This window comes from Lipotes vexillifer, unplaced genomic scaffold (assembly GCF_000442215.2).
Source record: "Lipotes vexillifer unplaced genomic scaffold, Lipotes_vexillifer_v1.1 scaffold590, whole genome shotgun sequence".
Classification (NCBI taxonomy): Eukaryota; Metazoa; Chordata; class Mammalia; order Artiodactyla; family Lipotidae; genus Lipotes; species Lipotes vexillifer.
Genome location: NW_006778358.1, coordinates 166992 through 188447, shown reverse-complemented (window position 1 = coordinate 188447; position 21456 = coordinate 166992). Strand labels below are relative to the sequence as shown.

At 42.9% G+C, this 21456-nt stretch overlaps 1 protein-coding gene across 1 annotated transcript in view; it reads right to left on the bottom strand.

Moving 5' to 3' along the window:
- Window positions 1-7198: 7198 nt before the first annotated feature.
- Window positions 7199-21456, bottom strand: part of MARCHF11 (membrane associated ring-CH-type finger 11) — a 118422-nt gene continuing 104164 nt past the window's right edge. The window contains exon 4 of the mRNA XM_007451609.1: window positions 7199-7627. Within this exon, the coding sequence (XP_007451671.1) occupies window positions 7305-7627 (323 nt within the window). The 3' untranslated portion in view covers window positions 7199-7304. The remainder of the gene's footprint in view (window positions 7628-21456) is intronic.

Below are 21456 nucleotides of genomic sequence, written 5' to 3'. Positions count from 1 at the left end.
GGGGCACGGAGTGCGGGGCGGGCCTGCGGCGGCAGAGGCCAGTGTGACGTTGCACCAGCCTGAGGTGTGCCTTGCGTTCTCCCAGGGAAGTTGTCCCTGGATCACGGGACCCTGGCAGTGGCGGGCTGCACAGGCTCCCCGGAAAGGGGTTTCGATAGTGACCTGTGCTCGCACACAGGCTTCTTGGTGGCGGCAGCAGCAGCCTTAGCGTCTCCTGCCCGTCTCTAGGGTCCGCGCTTTTAGCCGCGGCTCGCATCCGTCTCTGAAGGTCCTTTAAGCAGCGCTGTTAATTCCCTCTCCTCGTGCACCAGGAAACAAAGAGGGAAGAAAAAGTCTCTTGCCTCTTCAGCAGGTCCAGACTTTTCCCCGGACTCCCTCCCGGCTAGCCGTGGCGCACTAACCCCTTCAGGCTGTTTTCACACCGACAATCCTAGATCTCTCCCTGCGCTCCGACCGAAGCCCGAGTCTCAGCTCGCAGCCCCGCCCGCCCCGGCGGCTGAGCAGACGAGCCTCTCGGGCTGGTGAGTGCCGGTCGGCGCCGATCCTCTGTGCGGGAATCTCTCCGCTTTGCCCTCCGCACCCCTGTGGCTGCGCTCTCCTCCGCGGCTCCAAAGCTTCCCCCCTGCCCACCCCTATCCCCACCAGTAAACGGTCTCCCTAGTGTGTGGAAACCTTTCCTCCTTTACGGCTCCCTCCCACCGGCGCAGGTCTGGTCCCTATTCTTTTGTCTCTGTTTATTCTTTTTTCTTTTGCCCTACCCAGTTACGTGGGGAGTTTCTTGCCTTTTGGGAGGTCTGAGGTCTTCTGCCAGCGTTCAGTAGGTGTTCTGTAGGAGCTGTTCCACGTGTAGATGTATTTCTGATGTATCTGTGGGGAGGAAGGTGATCTCTGCATCTTACTCTTCCGCCATCTTCCTCAACTGTCGAAAAAATTTTTTTAAGGGAGGGAGAAAAGAAAACTCTGCTCTGAGAATACAGCCGTTTTGTACTTTTCACTGTCATTCATAATTAGATCACAGTTTCTTCCCCACCAACAACTTCACTGATACTCCGTAGTCCCGAGCTGGCTTTTTAGTTGCAGTTGACACTCTTGACCTCCTTTTCCCTTTTGAAGCAGTCTTTCCCCTTGGCTTCTAAACATTCAACTCCTTTGTTTTTTTTCCCACTCTGGCTGATGCTCTTACATGGCCCCCAGTTGCCGGTCCATCTATACACTGATCACTCCCACACGTACGTACATCCTGCAGAGACCTTGCTCTTGAGCTCTGGACTCACACATCCAAATGCCATTTGGACGTCTCCATGCTGCTGTGTTACAGCCACACAAACTCAGCGAATCCACAACAGAACTTAGAGTCATTCTGCCACCTCCTCCTGCCCTGTGCTCCCTGTTGGCACATTGCTCCACTGCTCTCCAGACCCTGGACAGCTCTCAGTTTCTGTCTCCCTCCACCCCTTAAATCTCCAAGTCTTCTGCTCATCTCCAGATGTACTGGCTTCCCATGAACGCTCCCTGGCTTCTGCTTCTTCAGGTTCTCAGTTTGGAGGTTACCTTCTTTAGGAAACTTTCCCTGAACCTTCCATCTGAGTCATCTGCCCTTCTTAGGCATTCCTTTCTTAAATTCTTGTTTGTGGCATCGCAGCACTTAAAACCACCTAATTGAATCTCCAATTTACTTGACCTCATCCTCCCCAAGACCACAAACTTCTTGAAATCAGCCTGTCTCTTATCCCCATCCCCAGGTGGCCTTCCCTCATTGTCACCTCCTGGGCAGTCCCTTGGACTTGTTGCCACCATGCCCCACTTTTTCCTGTCCCTTCATTGTTGCTGCCTCTCCTGACCTCTTTCTGACCTCTCTAAGGGAGGCACTCTGTGCAGCCCATCTGGGAAGCTGGTCCTTAGTAATGTGCCCACCAGGAGCAGCCTGTTGTGTGCCTGGGTCAGAATATTTGTAAGAATGGCCTAATGGGGATGAAGCCACCTCGTTTGCCTAAGGCAGGATTAATGAATAAGGAGGGGAAGGTACAGAAGGAAGCATCCTGAGAGCTGCAGCTAACAAAGTCAATCACATTGTGAAGAGCATAGTTAAATGGTGCTGCTTTTTCCTTCTCCTGTTCTCTGAATCAATTGGCTCCTTCTTCTTCTTAAGTCCTGACATTCCCAAGACAATTATGGGAAGAGTGCCCAACAGAGCATCTCCAGCCTCTATCCACATGGTCCTTGTTGCCATAGCAGCCTCTGGGCAGATCCCCTATATTCCCAAAGCCCCTGTACAGCTGTGACGAGGAGGTAAAGGTGGCACTGTCAGAAGACATTTCTCCCTTGGTTACTCACCCACGGGTGATGTCCTTCTGTGGTCCAGCAGTCAGGATGAATGTTCCTGCTTGATGGCTCCATAAGGCAGGATATAAAATGCCCGGGTCACCATTACCCGCCTACATACGTTAGGCTTCATTGCCTGTGCATCTGAGAGCAAACCTCTTTTTTCTTCTTGTAGCACTAGAAAAAGATAATTTTCCCTTAAAGCCCTGAAAAATGTCTCGAAAATATGAAAAAGTTTCAAGAAAACTAAAGGACTGCTAACTTGTCTTGGAAAATCAATGTGAAATGCTTTGGGTTAAGGTTTATTTAAAAAAGAAATACACCTTCAAAATTTTACAGGAGGTCATACATTGTTTTCATTCTCCGATGGGCTCCCAGGGGGAAATCCCTTAAAATAACTTTGTTTATTAGTCTTTGACTAATTCACTAGATAAAATCACTGTGTATAAAATAGCAACTTTATGAAGGTGGTGAGTAATTCTGTAGATTCCACTGAGGCCTGGAACTTTGAGCTTTGCTATAAATTATGGTACCTGTTGCAGTTCTGTACCACACACACGATGGGAACATTTTTTTCTGAACTGATAAACTGGAACTAAACTAGTTGTGTGAAGTACCTTCTTAAGATCTTTAACCAATTATTTCTAAATATACAGAACATAAATTTATGAGTTACGTCATTTATACAAACATCTATATTGAAAATAAAAACCGAATTTCACCACTGACGTTTGATAAAGGATGCTCTTGGAAAGAAAATTATAGAATATCCGATATTTGCAAGCTACTGTCATTAAAATGTTTAAGTAAAAAAAATAAGTTTTAAAGGAAAATATGGACAAATAGTGACCTCTGTTTAAAATGAACATCAATTGCTAGATGACAACAAATCAAATTCTGGATTAGCAAAGACAAATTAATTTTGCGATTTAACTCCATAGATAAAGAAGGACTGAGAATCAAACGTAATAGGCTATGTTAACATTGCTAGTCTACGGGAAAAAAAAAGGAAAAGAATAGCAGACCCAGATGGAAACAGAAGCAACAGCGAGAGCGTGCTTTATTTTGGCATATTTTTAGCTGAACATATAGAATTCAAACATTTTTAAATGATGTTTAAGAAAAATCAGATGAAAAATTTATTTACTCTGGGAAATATTTGGAAGTACTTCCAATAACGGAGAAACTATATTCTACCTCACAAGAGCTACGATATGCTTTCCTCTTCTGAATTAAGGGTTTTGCTGTCTTCTGGGAGAGAGGAGGAAAGCCCGTTTGATGCTCCAATATTTCTACTCTTTTAGCTAATTTATTGCAAGAGCGCCTGCATGTGACTGCTGCCTACTATTTCATTTTGTAGGATGTCTTCAAAGTCTTTTGAGGATAGGGTCACAATTCACCACGTTTTACCCGTGACCTTGAGAACCGTTCGTATAAGGTCAAGAGAGGACATCCATCCCCCAGAGATGACCTTGCCAACACTTACCATCTGTTGCTTGAGCACCATCTTCTTATGGGTCCCTGTGGGCTTCAGTCCCAGCCTTCGAGCCAACCCAATAGGGCTGTGTCATGTCTTCAGATGTGCGCTATGCTCTCCCACATGAAATCTCCCACCATTACTGGGACACGCCTCTCTTTTACCCCCAAGCTCTTCTCAGAATGTTCTTCTCCACTTATCTGACTGGCAAACTTCTACTCATGCATCAGCGCCCAGGTCCCGCCAGCTCCTCAGTGATGCCTTCTCCAGTTGTCTCAGGGCAACCTAACTGCTCCTGTGGACCGTCACTGCCCTCCACTCACCTGTGACCTGACACTTACCATGCTGGGCGGCACTTCACCCACTCTGAGTCTCCCTGTGAAGCTGAGTCATTCCGTGGCCACAGCTCACGGTGTCTGGCACACAGCAGGTACCCCATCAATGTTTGTTCTGCAGATTAGTGCTTGAAAAGAGACAGACTGGATACAGGTCTAAGTTTCTATATATTTGAAAAGATAAAGTATTTCCAACTAATTTTTTTTTTTTTTTTACCACGAATGTTTTTGAGATTTAAGACAGCTTGAGTTTGAATTACAGCATTCACAATTGAAATTTAATTGTTTATATCATAACTCATACGGCATATTAGAATTTTATTTATTTATTGGTCCCCTGCCCACACTCCCGCGTGGCATGTGGGATCTTAGTTCCCCAACCAGGGATGGAAACCACGCCCCTTGCAGTGGAAGCACAGAGCCTTAATCACTGGACCATCAGGGAAGTCCCTAGAATTTTTATTTTTAAGCAGTGAATTCAGTTCTCTAAATGCACCCATCCCACCCTCCACCCAGAGTGTTGGAGTCTCTATGTAATCATATTATGGATTGTACATTTTGAGTGGAAATTCTGCCAGATCCTTATTCCAATATTGATTTGTATCACATATGGGTGTGTGAGTGTGTGTGGGTGTGTTAGGAGCTGGGGCCTGTGAAGATGGTGAAGGAACAAAATGGGTGTAGACAAACGGGGCATCCAAAGGGCAAGGCCCTGGGAAGGAGCCTTTCAGGCTGACAAACCCGCTGTGCATCTCATCTCCAGGTGTCTCTGCCTTGTGCATCCCATACAGTGGTTACAGAGAGGGTTTCCCATCCTCTGCCCCTCCTTGCTTTTGAGTGAGTTGATATGAATACAAATGTGCACACTAGTTAGAATACAAACGTGTATGCTTGCTAAATACTGGAGCAGTGATAGTCTAATCTGTGTCTAAAGTCTCTTTATCTGGTATTTTTAACACAATGCTCTAAACAACAGCACCCACAATTATTCTCCATTAAATGTGGCGCCATTGATGACTTCCCTTAGTGATTAAAGTGTCCAGGACAAGCACCCACACCTGCGGGGCACAAATAATGGATTGCTGCTTTGACAGCAGGTCTGCATCCCTGGCTTCTCTATTAAACAGTCTGCCTTCCTGTCCCAGGTGGCTAAACTCAGGGCAGAGACCAGGTTGATACGACTGATCTCCACCTCTCAGTGCCTCACCCAGGACTGTGCTCACGTGACATCAGATTCAAACAATCAACAACACTCTCATTTCCTAGGTGTGCCCCGAAAGAGTGGTTGAATTTTCCTTCTTTCGTTACTTACTGATTCTTCATATTTCTGCAAATGGTCACATCTTTAATTCATTTGTGACACACTCTTTTAACTGAGAAAATATTATTTCAAGTTTTGGTAGAATTTGCTATGTAGGAATCACAATGCTACCTGTAAATGTTAACTATTCTATTACGAATCATTCAAAGGTTATTTTTTAGAAAATATTAATAGAATGTAAAGCATTTTATTTCATATGCTTTAAAATCTAATCATCAATTACTTCAAATGACCTACATGTCCAACTCCTGTTTCTAAGGAAAGCATGACCTCCTGCCTCATCTATTCTGTTGCTACCCATTAAAATATGCCATTTACCTCCATTAGAAGGAGAAAAAGGTGCAAAATCCCCAGGTATCACTACTTAGCAACCTGTTCCTGGGGAGTCAATAGCCTCATTTTTCTTTTCCTCTTTTCATTTGAAAAATACTTATCTAGTAAAAGAGAAACACTTCTCGCTGCTGGAGAATATATTTCCCAGGACTTCATTAAACCAAGTAATAGAATCAGTGTTTAGATGATTAAGTAGGTATATAAGCTTTCACAAAAAGAAAATCTAATTAAGATGGTACTCGTAGAAATCAAGACACGAATAATTAACAAAAATAACTGCGGCTGGTCTAGGAGAGGGCTATGCAAATGTGAGGCAGTGTTATTATTACACGTGCAATGGTACAACGTTTTGGTGAGCTTTTAGGGTTATAAGTATGCAGGGTGCCCTGCCTGTGAAATATGTACTGCAGGACAGGCACACCTCGTTTTATTGTGCTTCATTAAAAAAATTTTTTTTATCGTGCTTCACAGACATTGCGTGTTTTACAGATTGAAGGTTTAGGGCAAACCTGTGTCAAGCAAGTCTATTGGCACCATTTTTCCAACAGCATTTGCTCACTTCGTGTGTCTGTGTCACATTTTGGTAATTCTCACAATATTTCAAATTTTCCCATTATTATATTTGTTATGTGACCTGGGATCAGTGATCTTTGATGTTACTATTACAACTTGAAGGTTCAGGTGATGGCTAGCATATTTTTAGCTTTTTAAATTAAGGTATGTACATTGTTTTTTAAAGAATTAATGCTATTGCACACTTAATAGACTGAAGTATAGTGTAAACATAACTTTTATATGCTCTGGGAAACCAAAAAATTTGAGTGGTTTGCTTTATTGAGATACTCACTTTATTGCGGGTCTGGAACTGAACCCACAATATCTTCAAAGCATGCCTGTAAACTATTTTATTCCAATTATCTTTATCTTTTTACAAGCCCTCTGTACTGTTTCAGAAGTTAGAAAACAAGCCATAATTCCTAGAACTTGCATTCCTGGTGACAGGTTAATTCATCCCACACAAAAAGTCATGCTCAAGTTTGCCAACCAGGCTGAGGCATGAGGAAGACCAGTGCATCACAGAATCACCTCTGTGCTTTGCCCTTGAGGGGCACTTTGGAATTTGCCCACAGCATTCTAAACTCTTCCCCATTGGTAGCATGCCTGAAAAATTACACATGGAGCAAAACGTTTGATAAAAATATATTTAAAACAAGCAAGAAAAAAATAGTTTTGACCTTAAGGATAATGTTCACCATTCTTTTAACCAAGAAGAGTTAAATACTATGTATAATGATTTCAAGTACCAACTTATAAAAGATGTGATAAATCAGAAAGCAAAGAACAGGAGGACCCTTTTTTTCAGAAAAATGTATTTGCAATTCAAATGTTCATATAAAAAGCATAAATTTAAAAAAGTTCATAGATGTGTGTTTTTAGAAGTGCTATGGTTTTGCCATTCACTGCAATTACATTCCAAAATGTGCAGGGTGGTCCACACCGCACCTTCATAGCTTTGTCACACTGAAGTCACTCTCATCACAACCTCCCCCGAGCTGTTATCTTCTGACAAATCTTCATGGGGCCTCATCCGATTGAACAGATGTAATAACATGTAGCCACACTGAAACCTTGGGGAGGTCAACTGTGTTGGGTGGACCAAGTTCCTGTTTCGTAGAGCTGTCAATGGCAACCATAAAGTTCTGCTTGTGGAAGACTCTCCCCGGCTACTTTCTTCGATGTCTGTGGCTTTGTCATAATTTAATACATCCCAGTGTAAGTTGACAGCTCGCCAGCGTTTAAACACTCTGTAAACTGCAGCTCCTTCATGGACAATGAGACCTAAATTTGAGGGAAAAATGAAAAAGACTGGTCATCATCAAAAGTTGAGAGTGTTATTTTGTATACAAGTAAGATTAAAGATATAGTCGATTCTCTGTTACGCATCATCATCAAAAACGTGGTATTCTGACTGCTCAAATACTATGTGTAATGGCAAGCTACTACCTGTATTACACAGGATTTGTCAATATTCACAAATAAGAATCCACTGCCATGCAGACCGTAAAGTCATCATGGGTATAAATTACTTGCTCCATTATGGCTCAGAACACCCTTAGGCATTTACGTTGCCTTAGGAGAACCATTAGGTTCATTTCTTCATTCAGCATCTCTTTCTTGAGTGCCCACTGTGAGCCAAGCAATGTGTTAGGGACTTGGTCCCAGTTGGCAACTTGGTTTGTGAAAGAGACAAATATCAAGGTCACTGCCATCTCCCCAGCTTCTAGAACAATGCCTGACACACAGGAGATACGATCGAACCTTTTGTTATTTTTCCTCTCCTCAACAATTCAGTAAATATTTATTAAACGTCTACTTGAGAGATTTATGTATATTATCTCATTTATTTCTCACCACCCCCTTACAAAGTAAGCACTAGCATGTCCCCCATTTTACAAACAAGAAGTTGCTCAAGAGCAGACAGGTGGCAGCGGTGGAGCAGGGACTCAAACCCAGGCAGGCGGGCTCCAGAGGGCTCTTTGCTGCTATACAGGGAATTGATGATTCCATATTTCTGAGACAAACCTTCAGGAAAGTAAACAAAATAATACGGGAACCTTGGGGACTACAAACTAGCCAACCATAAGTTGGATATGGTGCCCTGTCCCATGGCTCCATCTCCACCATCCACTCCAGATCCCACCATACCCTGCATTTTTCACACATTTATATTTCAATGTGTAGTCCAAAAGCTTTTGAATCTGTGACCTAACACAAAAAGGAGTTCCTGGTGGGGAGGTCCCTTCAGGTAGAAAAGTGAGGGGGAGCTTCTCTCAGAGGGATTTGCAGCTCCATTGAAAGTTGGAGGAGAAGCCAATGAAGCCTTTCCTAAGAATGGAACATGGCACGTAAGGAGGATGTGTCAGTTTTGACACCATCACTTTTAACCAAAATTTGAAAATGAGAAGATCTTACCACCTCCTAGCATTTAGAATCTCGGGAGTATGTCCTAGAGAAGCTCTCATAAATATGAAAAAAGAAGCATGTTCAAAAATGTTTATTACATATTTGTTTGAGGGAAAAAACCGCAAACCATCTCAATGTCCATCCTGAGAAGAATGGACAAATTGTACTGGGTGGATCTAAAGGACTACAGCAATGAAAGAGAAGGGAACGAAGTCACATGCACTAACACGGATAAGTCTTAAAATAAGAGTGGAAATCTCAAAGCCACATAACAAATGAAAATTTCAGAAGTATAAATGATTGGAGTGAAGAAATACTATACATTTTTATGGATACAGATACATATGGTTAAAATGTTAAAACGTGCATGGGAATAATAACCATTAAATTCATGATAGTGGGGGGGGGTGAAATTGGAGAGAGGCTTCAAAGAGGGCTTTCTATCGTGCCTTTAATATCGTGGTTTTTTTAAGCTGAGTGGTGGGGATATGAATGTTTAACGTGTTATTCTATATACTTTTCATGTACCCAAATAATTCATAATTTCAAAAGTTATGGAAAATTTATTAGGAAAGTTGACCTAAGGTGGGTTGAAGAATAGACAAGAGAAGTAGGGGAGACAAGTAAGGAGGTTACCGCGTTATATGTGAGGAGCAGAGAGTTAGCAGTAAGGAGAACACAGAGAAACAAAGCAATAAACTTGTCAGAGGAAAAACTGACAGAAATTGTAAATGCAAGAAGGGGCAAAAAAAAATCAGAGGCTCACATTTTTAAGGCTAGAAGACTGGGTGACTGAAAGGATGATAGTAACCTTCCCAGAGGTATAATGAGTACGGGTTTTGAACAAGTTTTTATTGAGGAGATTCTTTCTTTTTTTTTTGTCAACTAAAACAATGCCACAGAGGTGATGGACATACCCAGTCTTTGAAAAATCACACCTACCTAATATGAGAATTTAAAATTTACATCTATCCCTTACCAGGAGACAAACTCCTGGCACACGTGACTTAAGAGCATTCCAAAGATACTAACATAGGCCATTAAAAGATGCATATGCTCTAATAAATAGAAACGTCTTAAGCCCAATTATTGTACACCACCAAAATAATGAGAAGTAATGTAAACTTCTGTTCATCATAGCAATTCAATGGTTTGATCCCTTTTTCCTAAAGAATAATCAGAGTTGACCCAACTGACCAGATGTTTTGGGGAAACAGTCAGAATTATAAGTCAAGACTACCAGAATTTAATTGATAATTCTAATATCAGCTTTCTGAAATCTCCCTGGCTAACGATTTAACTTTTCTGGTTCTGTTTTTCCTCCTTAAAATGCAATTGGAATGCCTAATCTATACATTCAGTGGGATGGTATGAAGATAACTTGGAATTCATGAACTATAAAGCACTCAGATTTCTTTGGAGATGGTAACTATCTAAATACAAGACATTGTTATTGATTAAAAAATCAATAGTGAATCTATGTGGTGAGAAGCATTCATTCACACTAATCATAAGACCATTACAGTCTGCAACAGGTTCATTCTTGTTAAGTGCAGTGACGGGGGGCTGACTTCACCAGGGGAAACCACTCGTTTCACAGGATCCTCTTCTTTTTTTTTTTTTTTAGTGATTTCCTTTGAAAGGCCAGAAATCAGATCATTTACTCTAGCTGAAAGTCACTTTCTGGGAATATATTCCTGGTAGCACTTTTCTAAATATTATACATAAATCTACCCAATGTGCAGCAATAAATCCCATAGGTCTTTATAGTACATTTTGAACTAAATTTAAAGAAAGAGAACTACTTGAAGTTCTCATGAAGACATAGTCGTCCTGAATTTCCAGCTCCATGTGCTGCTTCTTCATTGCATTCAGGTCATGAGTGACGTTTAGACTTTGCTTTATTCCCCATGAAAGTTTGGAATTACTCCTCATCCTCTAGAGGCTTAAATTTTACTGAAATAGGAGGAACCCCATCTCACCCTCCTTTGTAATGTACACTTTTCCCCTTTCTCCTTAAGATTTTTCTGGGGCAGTGGCAAATGCCACTTGTTCTAGTGGTTATGAGGAGACTTGACTACTGTGATCATTGAAATCCAGAGGTAAGGATTCATTTAACTCTAGAACAATGTGTTGGGAATCTGGCTATGAAAAATCGTACTGCCCTCCTGTCTTACTGTGATAGGTCCCCTCTTGTTTCATAACTGATCAGTTCACATCCTTGAGTAAGCCTTCACTCTCTGTGTAATACCTCAAGTTAAGCCTTAAAATGAATCTGTCACCTTGACATTTCAGGTCATAGGAAGACGGGCTTGGATTTGCTCCATCTGAGTCACTAACTCTGAAGGGAAAAGCAATTACAATTTCTATAAAATGTAAATATTAAATGTTACTTGCTACATTATTAATGGCAAAGGTGTCAACAAGGTGTGATTCATGGGAACTTGGGGTTTTGAAACTTGAGGAGCGTGTGTGTGTGTGTGTAGGTGTCCCTGTGTGGGCAGTTGGTTGTTTCTTATCATTTTCTTGCCAGTAACATTAATTGGAGCATTCCCTTATTGATGTGCAAAGGAACATTTTTGTTAGGGAATAATCTTTCACGACAGAGCAGGTTTAAGTATTTTCTGGTTTCATTGAAATAAAAGCACAGTGTTTACGTAAGTAAAATATATCCCAAATTTGGAAATGGTGTGTTAGTTGAAATTCTAGGCTAACTACCCACGAAATAATGGGAAGGCTCTCAAGGTACACAGACCCACACATGTGCGTGTGTGCACACACATGTACACACTCACCATTTGTCTATGTTTATTTCAATATAGACAAATGGTGTGTTACAATTAACAGAAACTTGCAAAATTTATGTTCAAATACAAACAAATGTTGATATTAACTACCAAACCACCAGTCTAACCATTTCACTTCTTGTGTTGCTTGTTTCAGCTTTTGTTTGAATAGATTTGGTCATTTTTCATAATTTAAAAACTAAATTTTTATCAACGGTCTGTTCTGTGCCAAGAGCTTTTACATGCACATTTTTCATTTAATCTTGACTGCGACTCTACAAATATATATTATTGAATAGTTTCATAGTTAAGGAAATTGAGACCTAGAGAGATTTAGCCAATTGTCCAACATTATGAAGATATCAGCTCTGAGAAGGAAGCCCAAAATTTGTCTATATGTAAACCTTGAGTGCTACAGTGCTATTCATTCTAAATATCCAGTGGATGGCAGCCTCTCCTAGTCATAGAATGACCAACTGAAAGAGATATTGCTATGGACTGAATGTTTGTATCTCCCCCAAATTCATATGTTGAAGCCCCAATCTGCAACATGATGGTATTTAGAGGTGGGATCTTTGGGAGGTAATTCATGAGGGTGATTAATGCTCTTATAAAAAGAGGGAGAGTCATAAGTTTTCTGTGTGTGTGTGTGTGTGTGTGTGTGTGTGTGCGTGCATGCACCAAGGAAAGGCCATGTGACAGTATAACGAGAAGATGGCTGTCTGCAAACCAAGAAGAGAGCCCTCACCAGACTGAATATGCCAGCACCCTGACCTTGGACTTCCCACAGCCTTCAGAACTGTAGGAAATAAATGTTGTTTAAGCCACCCAGGCTGTGGTATTTTGTTATAGCAGCTCAAACAGGCTAAGACAGGCTGGGTATAAAAACAACTTCATCCTCATTTAAAATATGAGTAAATTAAGCCCCGGAGACTATGATTTGGGCAAAGTTATACAATTAGTTGCCATTTTTAATATCCTTGTGTGTCACCGATACTGTTTCATCTCTAGGAGTGCCAATAAAACAGTGCCTTCCATCTGTCCCCATCCTAGGAGAGAAAAGGGTTGAGGAACCTTATATGAAGGCAACACTGTAAGTGGTGAACACTCCATCTGGTAAGCTGCACTCATCCTGAGCTTTCCCAAGAAATGTAAGATCCTGATAACACAGCCTAAACGCCTGTGTGCTGTTCAATCACAGAGACCCTTGGGAAAGCTAAAGAAGTCGCAGCTCGCAGCTCGCAGCGGATGTTCCGCCAGAAAAGGTTCTCCTGATTGTGTGAAAATGTCTATGATTTCTCAGTTAAATTTAACCATTCTCCCTGGCCAAGATTCTCATTCTCATCCTCCCTCTCTCCCCCTACCTCTCTCAGTGAGTTTCCATAGAACCAAACTCTATACGTATAATTGTGTCATTCTGGAAAGTCAGCGTGTGCACCAGGAGCAGAATGGTGACTTTGGGGCCCCTATGGTTACAGTTAAGAAGAACAGGGCTTCCCTGGTGGTGCAGTGGTTGAGAATCTGCCTGCCAATGCAGGGGACTCGGGTTTGAGCCCTGGTCTGGGAAGATCCCACATGCCGCGGAACAACTAAGCCCGTGAGCCACAACTACTGAGCCTGCGCATCTGGAGCTTGGGCTCTGCGACAAGAGAGTCCGCGACAGTGAGAGGCCTGCGCACCGTGACAAAGAGTGGCCCCCGCTTGCCGCAACTAGAAAAAGCCCACGCGCAGAAATGAAGACCCAACACAGCCAAAAATAAATAAAAATAAATAAATAAATAAATAATTTTAAAAATTAAAAAAAAAAAGAACAGATTAGAGAAGATTAGAGTCAACCTCGTAAAGTGGCTCCATTTTTTAGTCCTTAATTCCCACTGCAATTTGGGGAAGACCAGAGTGTGGTTGCACAAAAGAGGGTTAACTAAATGAGACTGTGGCCCAAGATACCCTTTGTTGGGAATCATCGTTGCTAGAATGTAATCAAACGCATGAATCCTCCTGGCACATCTTCTCCTAAGATGCTCTACATTTAAATGCCCAACCATTATGGAAACTTAGATGTAAGTGTAGAGGTAATCACTTTAAAAGTTACTCTTCCATTGTTGAATCTTGTTAATATGAATCTTGAAGAAATAAGCACAAGTCATTTCTATATACACCGAATGGTTTTTGTTGGGACTCAACTATATATGAAGCTTAAAGTAAAACAAAAACCAGGAAAGAAAAAAAAAAGCAAAAATATAAAACTTAAAGAGAGATCTAAAGATTGAAAGACAATACATATTCCATTACAGAAATCACTAAGCTCACAAAAGAAAGCTATCATCAGCTGATATCCTAAGATCTAGGCCTCTGGGAACTACAATATCCTGATTATATATGGGGATTTTTGTGAAACATATTTCCAATATTGCCCATCAGAACAAATAATGAAAAGAAATATCCTGCATAAAATGTACTTATATCTCTAAAAGATGAGTTGATTCTTATATATATATATATATATACGAACCAAGTTGAGAAGATGACCAAGGCTGGTCATCAAAGTTTAAAGCTCAGGGGTTCAAACACAGATTCATCATTAGCATTGGTAGTAAAATCTTCTTTGCTAAGAAATGTGATAAGGACAACGAATTATTCAGAAACTTTCCACAACATGAAAACCCTTGACACTAGAGGCTGGCTAGTTTCCAAATATAGATGATCTAATCCACCTCACCCCCGAAGTAAAGAACAGCACACATGAAGAAATGATTATGACAATGATTATGACAACAGAGCCTAAATGACCGTTTCTCTGAGAGCACACAAAAGGAAATTCATGGTGTTTGTTTTACAACACTGCCACCCTCTATGTCTTCCTCTCCACTCAATGAAATCTGCCGTCATCAGCCTGGTTGCAAAGAACACATTTATGCTGTCCCTTCAGTGCTGATGACCAACACTGCCTGGGCACAGAACAAGATGCAAAGGCAAATTTTAACACGGAGTGTAACCTCTCACTAGTTGGCAGTGAGGGAAGCACCCCCTTTTCTAGAAGGTCTTGACCAAGGTTGGATCTGGTTCTTAACCTACCATCTTTATTTCAGTTAATGATCATCCCCCGAGTCAGTTAAGCTGAAACCCAAGAATCACCTAGACTAGTCTATCCTCTTGCATAAAATTCTGCTAATTCTGTCTTCTTAGGAAATCTGAGATAAAACCATGAAACAGAGAATCATCTCTCCGTGACCCCAATCAGTCATGTGCTCCCTGAGGACAGGAACCCTATTCCTACTTCAATTACTGTCATGAATCCAATAGTTACAAAATGACTGTGCCCAGGCCAAAAGCCTAAGAGGCAGACATGGATTCCTCTCTTCTATTTCCAGGCAAAACAGGAGAATTAAAAAAATGCTGTCCATTTATCTGACCACTTGCTCTTCTAAGAAGCCAACCAATCAATCAATTATTTTAATGATTTTTTTTCTTCCTTAGTAGAGAGGAGATTCCGCTGAACTTTCAATTACTAGCCCTGGAGCACAAATCTACCATAGGCATATTCACAGAATATTCCTCAAAAGCTGCAAACTTGTTATACATTATAAAATACATATGTTAATTTTTTAAAAAAAGGATTAAAAGAATTCACTGGAGAGAAGAATTGTTATATTATCTAAGTTTCCATCCAAAAGCGCTTGAGGAAAAAAAGATCTATGGATATGATTATTTCAATAAAAGAAATAAAGGAATGAGTCCAATACTTGTATAGGTAATAAAGGTATCCTAGAGTTCCCCTGTAACTGGGAGCATGATTTAGAATCGGTTTAATTTCAGCTGACTACAACTCCAATTCATGGATGGATGGAACACCTGGTAGCAAAGAGTAACATCATATCACAGAGATGAGAAGTTGTCAAACGTAGTCACTGAATTTCAAAATTAGGAAATATTGGGTATGATTTAACCCAACCTGTTCATATGGGGGGCGATGAACTCTCTGAGGCCCAGAGAAGTGACACGGCTTGACCAATGGGCCACAGTTAAGTGTCCAAGCCCAGAATCAGAGCCAGACCCCTGATGCCTGATCCAATGCATTCCCTCTGCAAGCACTCAGATCTCAGGAGCCACCCCTGGCTGAAGGTGGTCCTCACTAGTGTCTATTTGGCCCAAGGGATATTACACTGACTTTGAAGTAGACAGAATCAAGATCTCTTTTCAGACTAAGATGGTCAGTTCTGCTCTGGCCTTTATGCTAAAGTGTGCATTGCAGCATCTGGATAGGAGATGGGAGTGATCCTCCCAGTTCATAAAATAAATAACTCTGCAAACCCCAATATTACAGTATTTGGTTAAAAAGCCTATCAATGTCTATCTTCTGGGTTAATTAATGCCTCAAGGATTGGGAATCTACTTTGGCAGATTTCCATTTGTTTCCCACACTCTGGACCAAAGCCAGTTCTTAGAATGAGTCTATTAGTGGACTTTTCCTAGTGGCAAGTCAAGATATGTACAACTAATGTTCCCTTCCATCTCCAATGGATAAACTGTCTACTCCAAACTTGCAGATTATGATTTTATTAATCTTTGGGGTAAACAATACATGTATTGCTTGTTCCATTTCAGGGGTGAGAACAGCATTTTAAAAGTTTTAATTGAACTAATTAAAACCTGTTTATCTTTGGACCTGACATAGGCTATTTCACATTTGTTGGCTTTGCTTTTCATTTCTCTTAAATCACACAGACTGCGGGTAAAAATTCCAAACAGAAGCTGCCATCTCAGCATAAGTACAGTTTCTAATTCTTTGAATTCATCCACATAACATCAGTAAGATTTTTTAATTGAAAAAGCAATAAAAAAATTTTACCCTGAATATAAAAATGTTCAGACCTTAAGTTTCCTTAATATTCTATTCTGTGATCTAGCAAGAAAATTCAAGGTTGAGATGTGATTCTTTACATAAATTATTCTTATCAAGAAACTGTTTCACTCAGAACGATGCAAAGAGAGAGAAATGGCTTTTGGTATATGGTATATTAATATTTTCCATTCTCTTTATTAATGTTTCTGTATGTTGTGGTTCTATGAATTTACAGTAAATAAAGGCTTCACAAAACAGCTACATTATTTTGGGTTTCTAGGGAAAATTTTTTCTCTATTTCGGATCTAAAATCAGTAGTTAAAGAAGGTATTTATTCCTGATTCCGTGCCTTAGGTGTTCGAGACAGCAACTGACAAGTAGTTTCACTTTATTGAATAGACAACATTTTGTAAGTTAGCCATTTGAGGTCACCGTATAAGGAGATAGATAGAATTAATCACATAAATATTTTTACACAGGCTCTGGAGCTGCAGTGTCCGGAGTCCAATCTTGGGTCCCTCTTCCAATCTGTGTGACCTCCGGAAACTGGTCAATGGCACCTTAGTTTTCTCATCTCTGAGGTGAGGAGAACAGTACCTACACCTCATAAGGTTGTTGTGAGGACTGAGTGTGAAAATGCAGGTAAAGTGCTTAGAATGTTGCCTGGACCAGGGTAAACACACTCTTAGTCATCACTGGAGATTTGATTTTAAAAAAACCTCCTTTCAACATATTTGGAAGCAGTTGAAAACATATACAGGCTCCACTTCTCTGCTCCTCTGTGTGCTTCCTCATGACCCCAGAGAGACCCTGGCAGCGCACCGCAGTCCCACATCCTCTGTGTGCTAAGTAAGAGCATCATTTAGAAAAATCATGTTCACACTCTCCGTCGTGAGAAAGTTCTTTGTTGCAAAATGGTGTGAAGCCAGGAGGCCCCCAAAGAGGTCGGTGCCAGTTCTGAAGAACAACCTCCAGGTTCTTAGGTTAAGGGAACTGTGTCATCTTGTCATGGTTCCCATTATCATGGTCCACTCTGCTTTCTCTTCCAAGGAAAACGTCCCATGTCCAAGCTGAAGTGGCTTCTTTAATAACCTCATTTTAGAGTAGCCTAGGGATGTACTCAGATCTCTCTAAATAGTAGTTGCAATTGTTCCAACCCTCATGTGTTTAGAAATCACACAGCCACTCTCGTGGAAAACAGTAAAGACAAAGAAAGAGTGAAGTCGCACAATACGCACGCACGCGCGCGCGCACGCGCGTGCGAATGCTCACATACAGAGCGAAGCCACAAGGGATGTCCCCTCCTGACGCCTCAGCTGACCCCTACAATCTCAGATGATTTGTCCCCTGGCTCCTGGATCTCCTCAGCCCCACAGACCCACACTCCTCAGGTCCATGTGGAAGACTTGACCATGACCTGACCTGCATAACCCTTGCCCTCTGCTGTCCCTCCTTCACTCCACCCCGGGCCTTTCCCTTCCAGAAACTGGTCCAAGTGCAAAAGCCCTGACGCTGTACCAGCACTGCCGACAACCACCACCTCCACTGCTTCTCACTCACCCGCTTTCTTCCTTTCAACGAGTGCACCCGTTCTAATTCCTGAAGACCTCGAGCCCCTCTACTGGGCAGTCTTTCCCCACTCTGCCAGCCACTGAGAAAGCAACCCCATCCTGTAATCACCCTCCAGCACTCAAGGTGAAGGGCAAGGCTCATCTCGCTGCCGGTCTTGCAGCAGCTCTGTATATAAAACCTCATCCTAGCCCAGTCTCACCATTTCACCGCTCTGCACTCACTCTCGGCGCTGGTGGGCAAGAATGCACAGCCTCACAGCCCTGGGTGTCGGGCCGCCGCCAGCGCAGCGTCGGGAGGGCACGCGGGCGCGCGCAGTGGTTCTTCGCGTCTCCTGGCTCAGCGCTCCTCCCCGAAGCCCTGCGCTGCTGTCATGTTCAATTCTCTCCGCAGACTCCTGTCCCCAGCCTGTGCCTCCCGTCTCCACAGATGAGCACACTACCTGCCTGCCTGACGAAGGGGAGATCTTCGGCAAGGAGGGCCGTCCGTTTACGCTCCCAGAGCAGCGCGTGCGGCATCTCCAGCTGCGCCCGCCCTCTCCTCGCCTGCCTGCCCATCTCAGGGGTGAGGGCGCCCTTCCTGAGCAAGACACGGACCCCTCCCCTGTGTGCTGGGCTCTATCTCCGCACCTCAGGGGCATCAAGCTGTCCCCTCCCACCTGGATCTTCAGTCTGCCTTCTGATTTCTTCCGGGTCTGTCTTCTCAGCATTTTGCTCAAACCTCGCTCCACCATTAAAACAAATAAACAGGAACTTTCCTCAATTCTACACGCGCCCCCCCCCCACCCGATTCTACCCTCATTTAACTGTGCCCCTTTTCAGCCAAGACTTATAAACTTACATTTTGAGCCCCTTCTGCCTATCCCAGCCATTCTCAGCAATCTTGTGTCTATCCACCGAACCCCCGTATTGCCAGATCCAGTGATACGTTTTGTCTTGATTTCACCTGCTCTTGGTAAGGCATCTGGCACTGTTGGCCACTTGCTCCTCTGCCCCGGTCCCTTCCTCCCCTCGCCCGGCCCCACTCCCTCCTCCTGTGGCCGCTCTCCCCTCTCTGCCTGCTCTGTGTCTCACTGTGCTCTGCAAACTGCCGCTCATATCACCTGAATCACCTGCCCTCGCAGACGCTGGTTTCGACCATCAGATACAAATCCCCGGCTCAACTTTCCAACCCTAAGTATGATTAACCTTCCCCCACCTGCACTCACATATATTTCTCTCCTGGCACTTTCCAGGTTGTATTTTAATTGCTTTATTTCCCTGACTGTCTCTTGCCAGCAGCTGGAGAGCAGGGAGGATGCTATATTCCAAAAGCTTTTCTGCAAAGGCCCAGATAGTAAATATTGTAGGTCATGCACACATCATGGTCCCTTTTTGATGAGGCTGCAAGCACTCACTGACAACACATCAGAGAATGGATATGACTGGGTTCCAAGAAAACCTTTTTTATGGCCACTGAAATTTATATTTGATATAATTTTCATATGCAGTGAAATAATATTCTTCTTTTAATGTTTGTTTGACCATTTCAAAATCATTCTTAGATCATGGATTATACAAAAACAGGCAGCAGACTGTGAACTACTTGTATTTCTCTCCTGTACTTTATTATTGGGACACAATAAATACCCAGTGAATGTTGGCCCAATAGACGACTAATACTTATTTGGCTAAACCGCCCCAACTAAGACAGGTTGAAAGATTCACACTATTTCCTATGGAGGAAACAAAAGTCAACAATAACAATATATTTGGTCTGCTGCTCGGCTAATCATGTCCGTGTTTCTCCAAAAGAACTTGAACTGTACAAGGTCACAAGAGGGGAAGCTTTGGGGTTGGGGTTTCTCCCCCAGGAGGAGGCCTGAAGAGTTAACTCACTTTGAGAGACCATTTCAGGCACAGCCTTGAGGACAAGTAGCAAAAGCAAGTCCCTTTCTGCTTTCTCTCCGGGGGTTTTAAAGGCAGTGGTAACACTAATAACAAACTATGATAATAATCTTTGGAAAAATTGGTAAACATCAGTGTGATCAAGGCACAGAATAGCCTATAGTTTGTACTTCCGGAGTAAAGAGATAATAACGGCTTGCTTCTCAAAGCATATAAAGGGTAAAGCTCTGCTCTTTCTATAACGATGCTGAATTACAAGGGCCCATTCTGCCTCTCCGTCCAAGGGGCCTGGCTAGATTCTAAGTGAAGCTGGGGCATTTCCTGGGGCGTCAAGCCCACTAATACATTCTGAGATCAGGAAATAATGATCTGTGCTTGTAAAGGAATTCTGCTCTAAGGAACGATTCCAAACAAGCCAGGAGAGCATCCGAATCTGGTAACAGGCACGGCTGCGAGGATGACAGACCAACCAGCGCGGCCCACCTTGCAGCCCAGTCCTGGCCTGGGAGGAAGCTTGAAGGGAAACCCAGAGGGGCTCTGGGCCAGAGTAGAAGGTCTCTGTCCAGTGGCTGGGCAAGGGTCTCCCAAGTGGCCAAATTGAGATGCTGGAGGGACGTTGGCCCCCGATCAAATGATAGATCAGGAAATAGAAGCAGGAAATGCAGCAGAGGTGGCTGACAGTCCTCTCCCTTCTGGAGGGAAAACTGTGATTGGACGATTCAAAAAGGAAACACCGGGCTAATCGACTTCCTTAGTTATTTTGCCAGACACCGTTCAAGCTGAGCTGCTTTTTTCTCACGCCTTATATGATTCACGCAGACTCACCCACATCCGTGCTTCCTATGAAACTCAGAGTGAGACAAGGGCCACAACACCTCCCATCATGCGCTGCAACCTAAAGCGCCAACCAGGCACTCAAGCAGCCTTCTGCGCCCCCCCCCAGCCCCCCGCCTCCCCTCCGTAGCCGAATGTGGACCCACTGACGTCCAAGCTCCGTTTTCCTGAGTGATCCCAGTGGCTCAGATCCCAAACTTGGTGGTAGTGGTGGTGACTGGGGTGGGAGGGGGTGGAGTGTGATGAAAGGTGGGCTCTGCCCACCAAAAAAATCTACTTTACGTAGATTTGAAATCTTACGATCAAACTCCCTGACAATTTTAAATGAGTTGGCACTGTACCATTTGGCGGCCCTGAGGTGTCCCCACTTCCCAGAGAGAAAGTCTCTTCGATGCAGAGACGCCCCATGTCAGGTCACACTGGACTGACTCCGTGGTCTAGGCTGTCCCCTGGGAGGGCTGAGACGTCTGTCCGACATCCGCAACCCCTTCTGTGAAAGAGAGCGCCCCACAGGCCCTAGAGAGTGTGGTGAACTTGAGTGTTCTCTCGGTAATTTTACATTTTTCTCCTGGAACTATTTGATAACTTTTATATTTGCCATAAATATACTGCAGCTTAAAAAAAAATGCTATCTCTCTATCACGACCCGGGAGCTGAACTTTTTATAAATCTCGCCAACTGCTGTCCTTTCAATCACACATCTTTATGGTAATGACCCTGTGTGACAAGGTAAGAAGCAGAAGCCCTCTGGAGGGTGCTTCCCAGCAAACCCATTTTTCTCTGCTC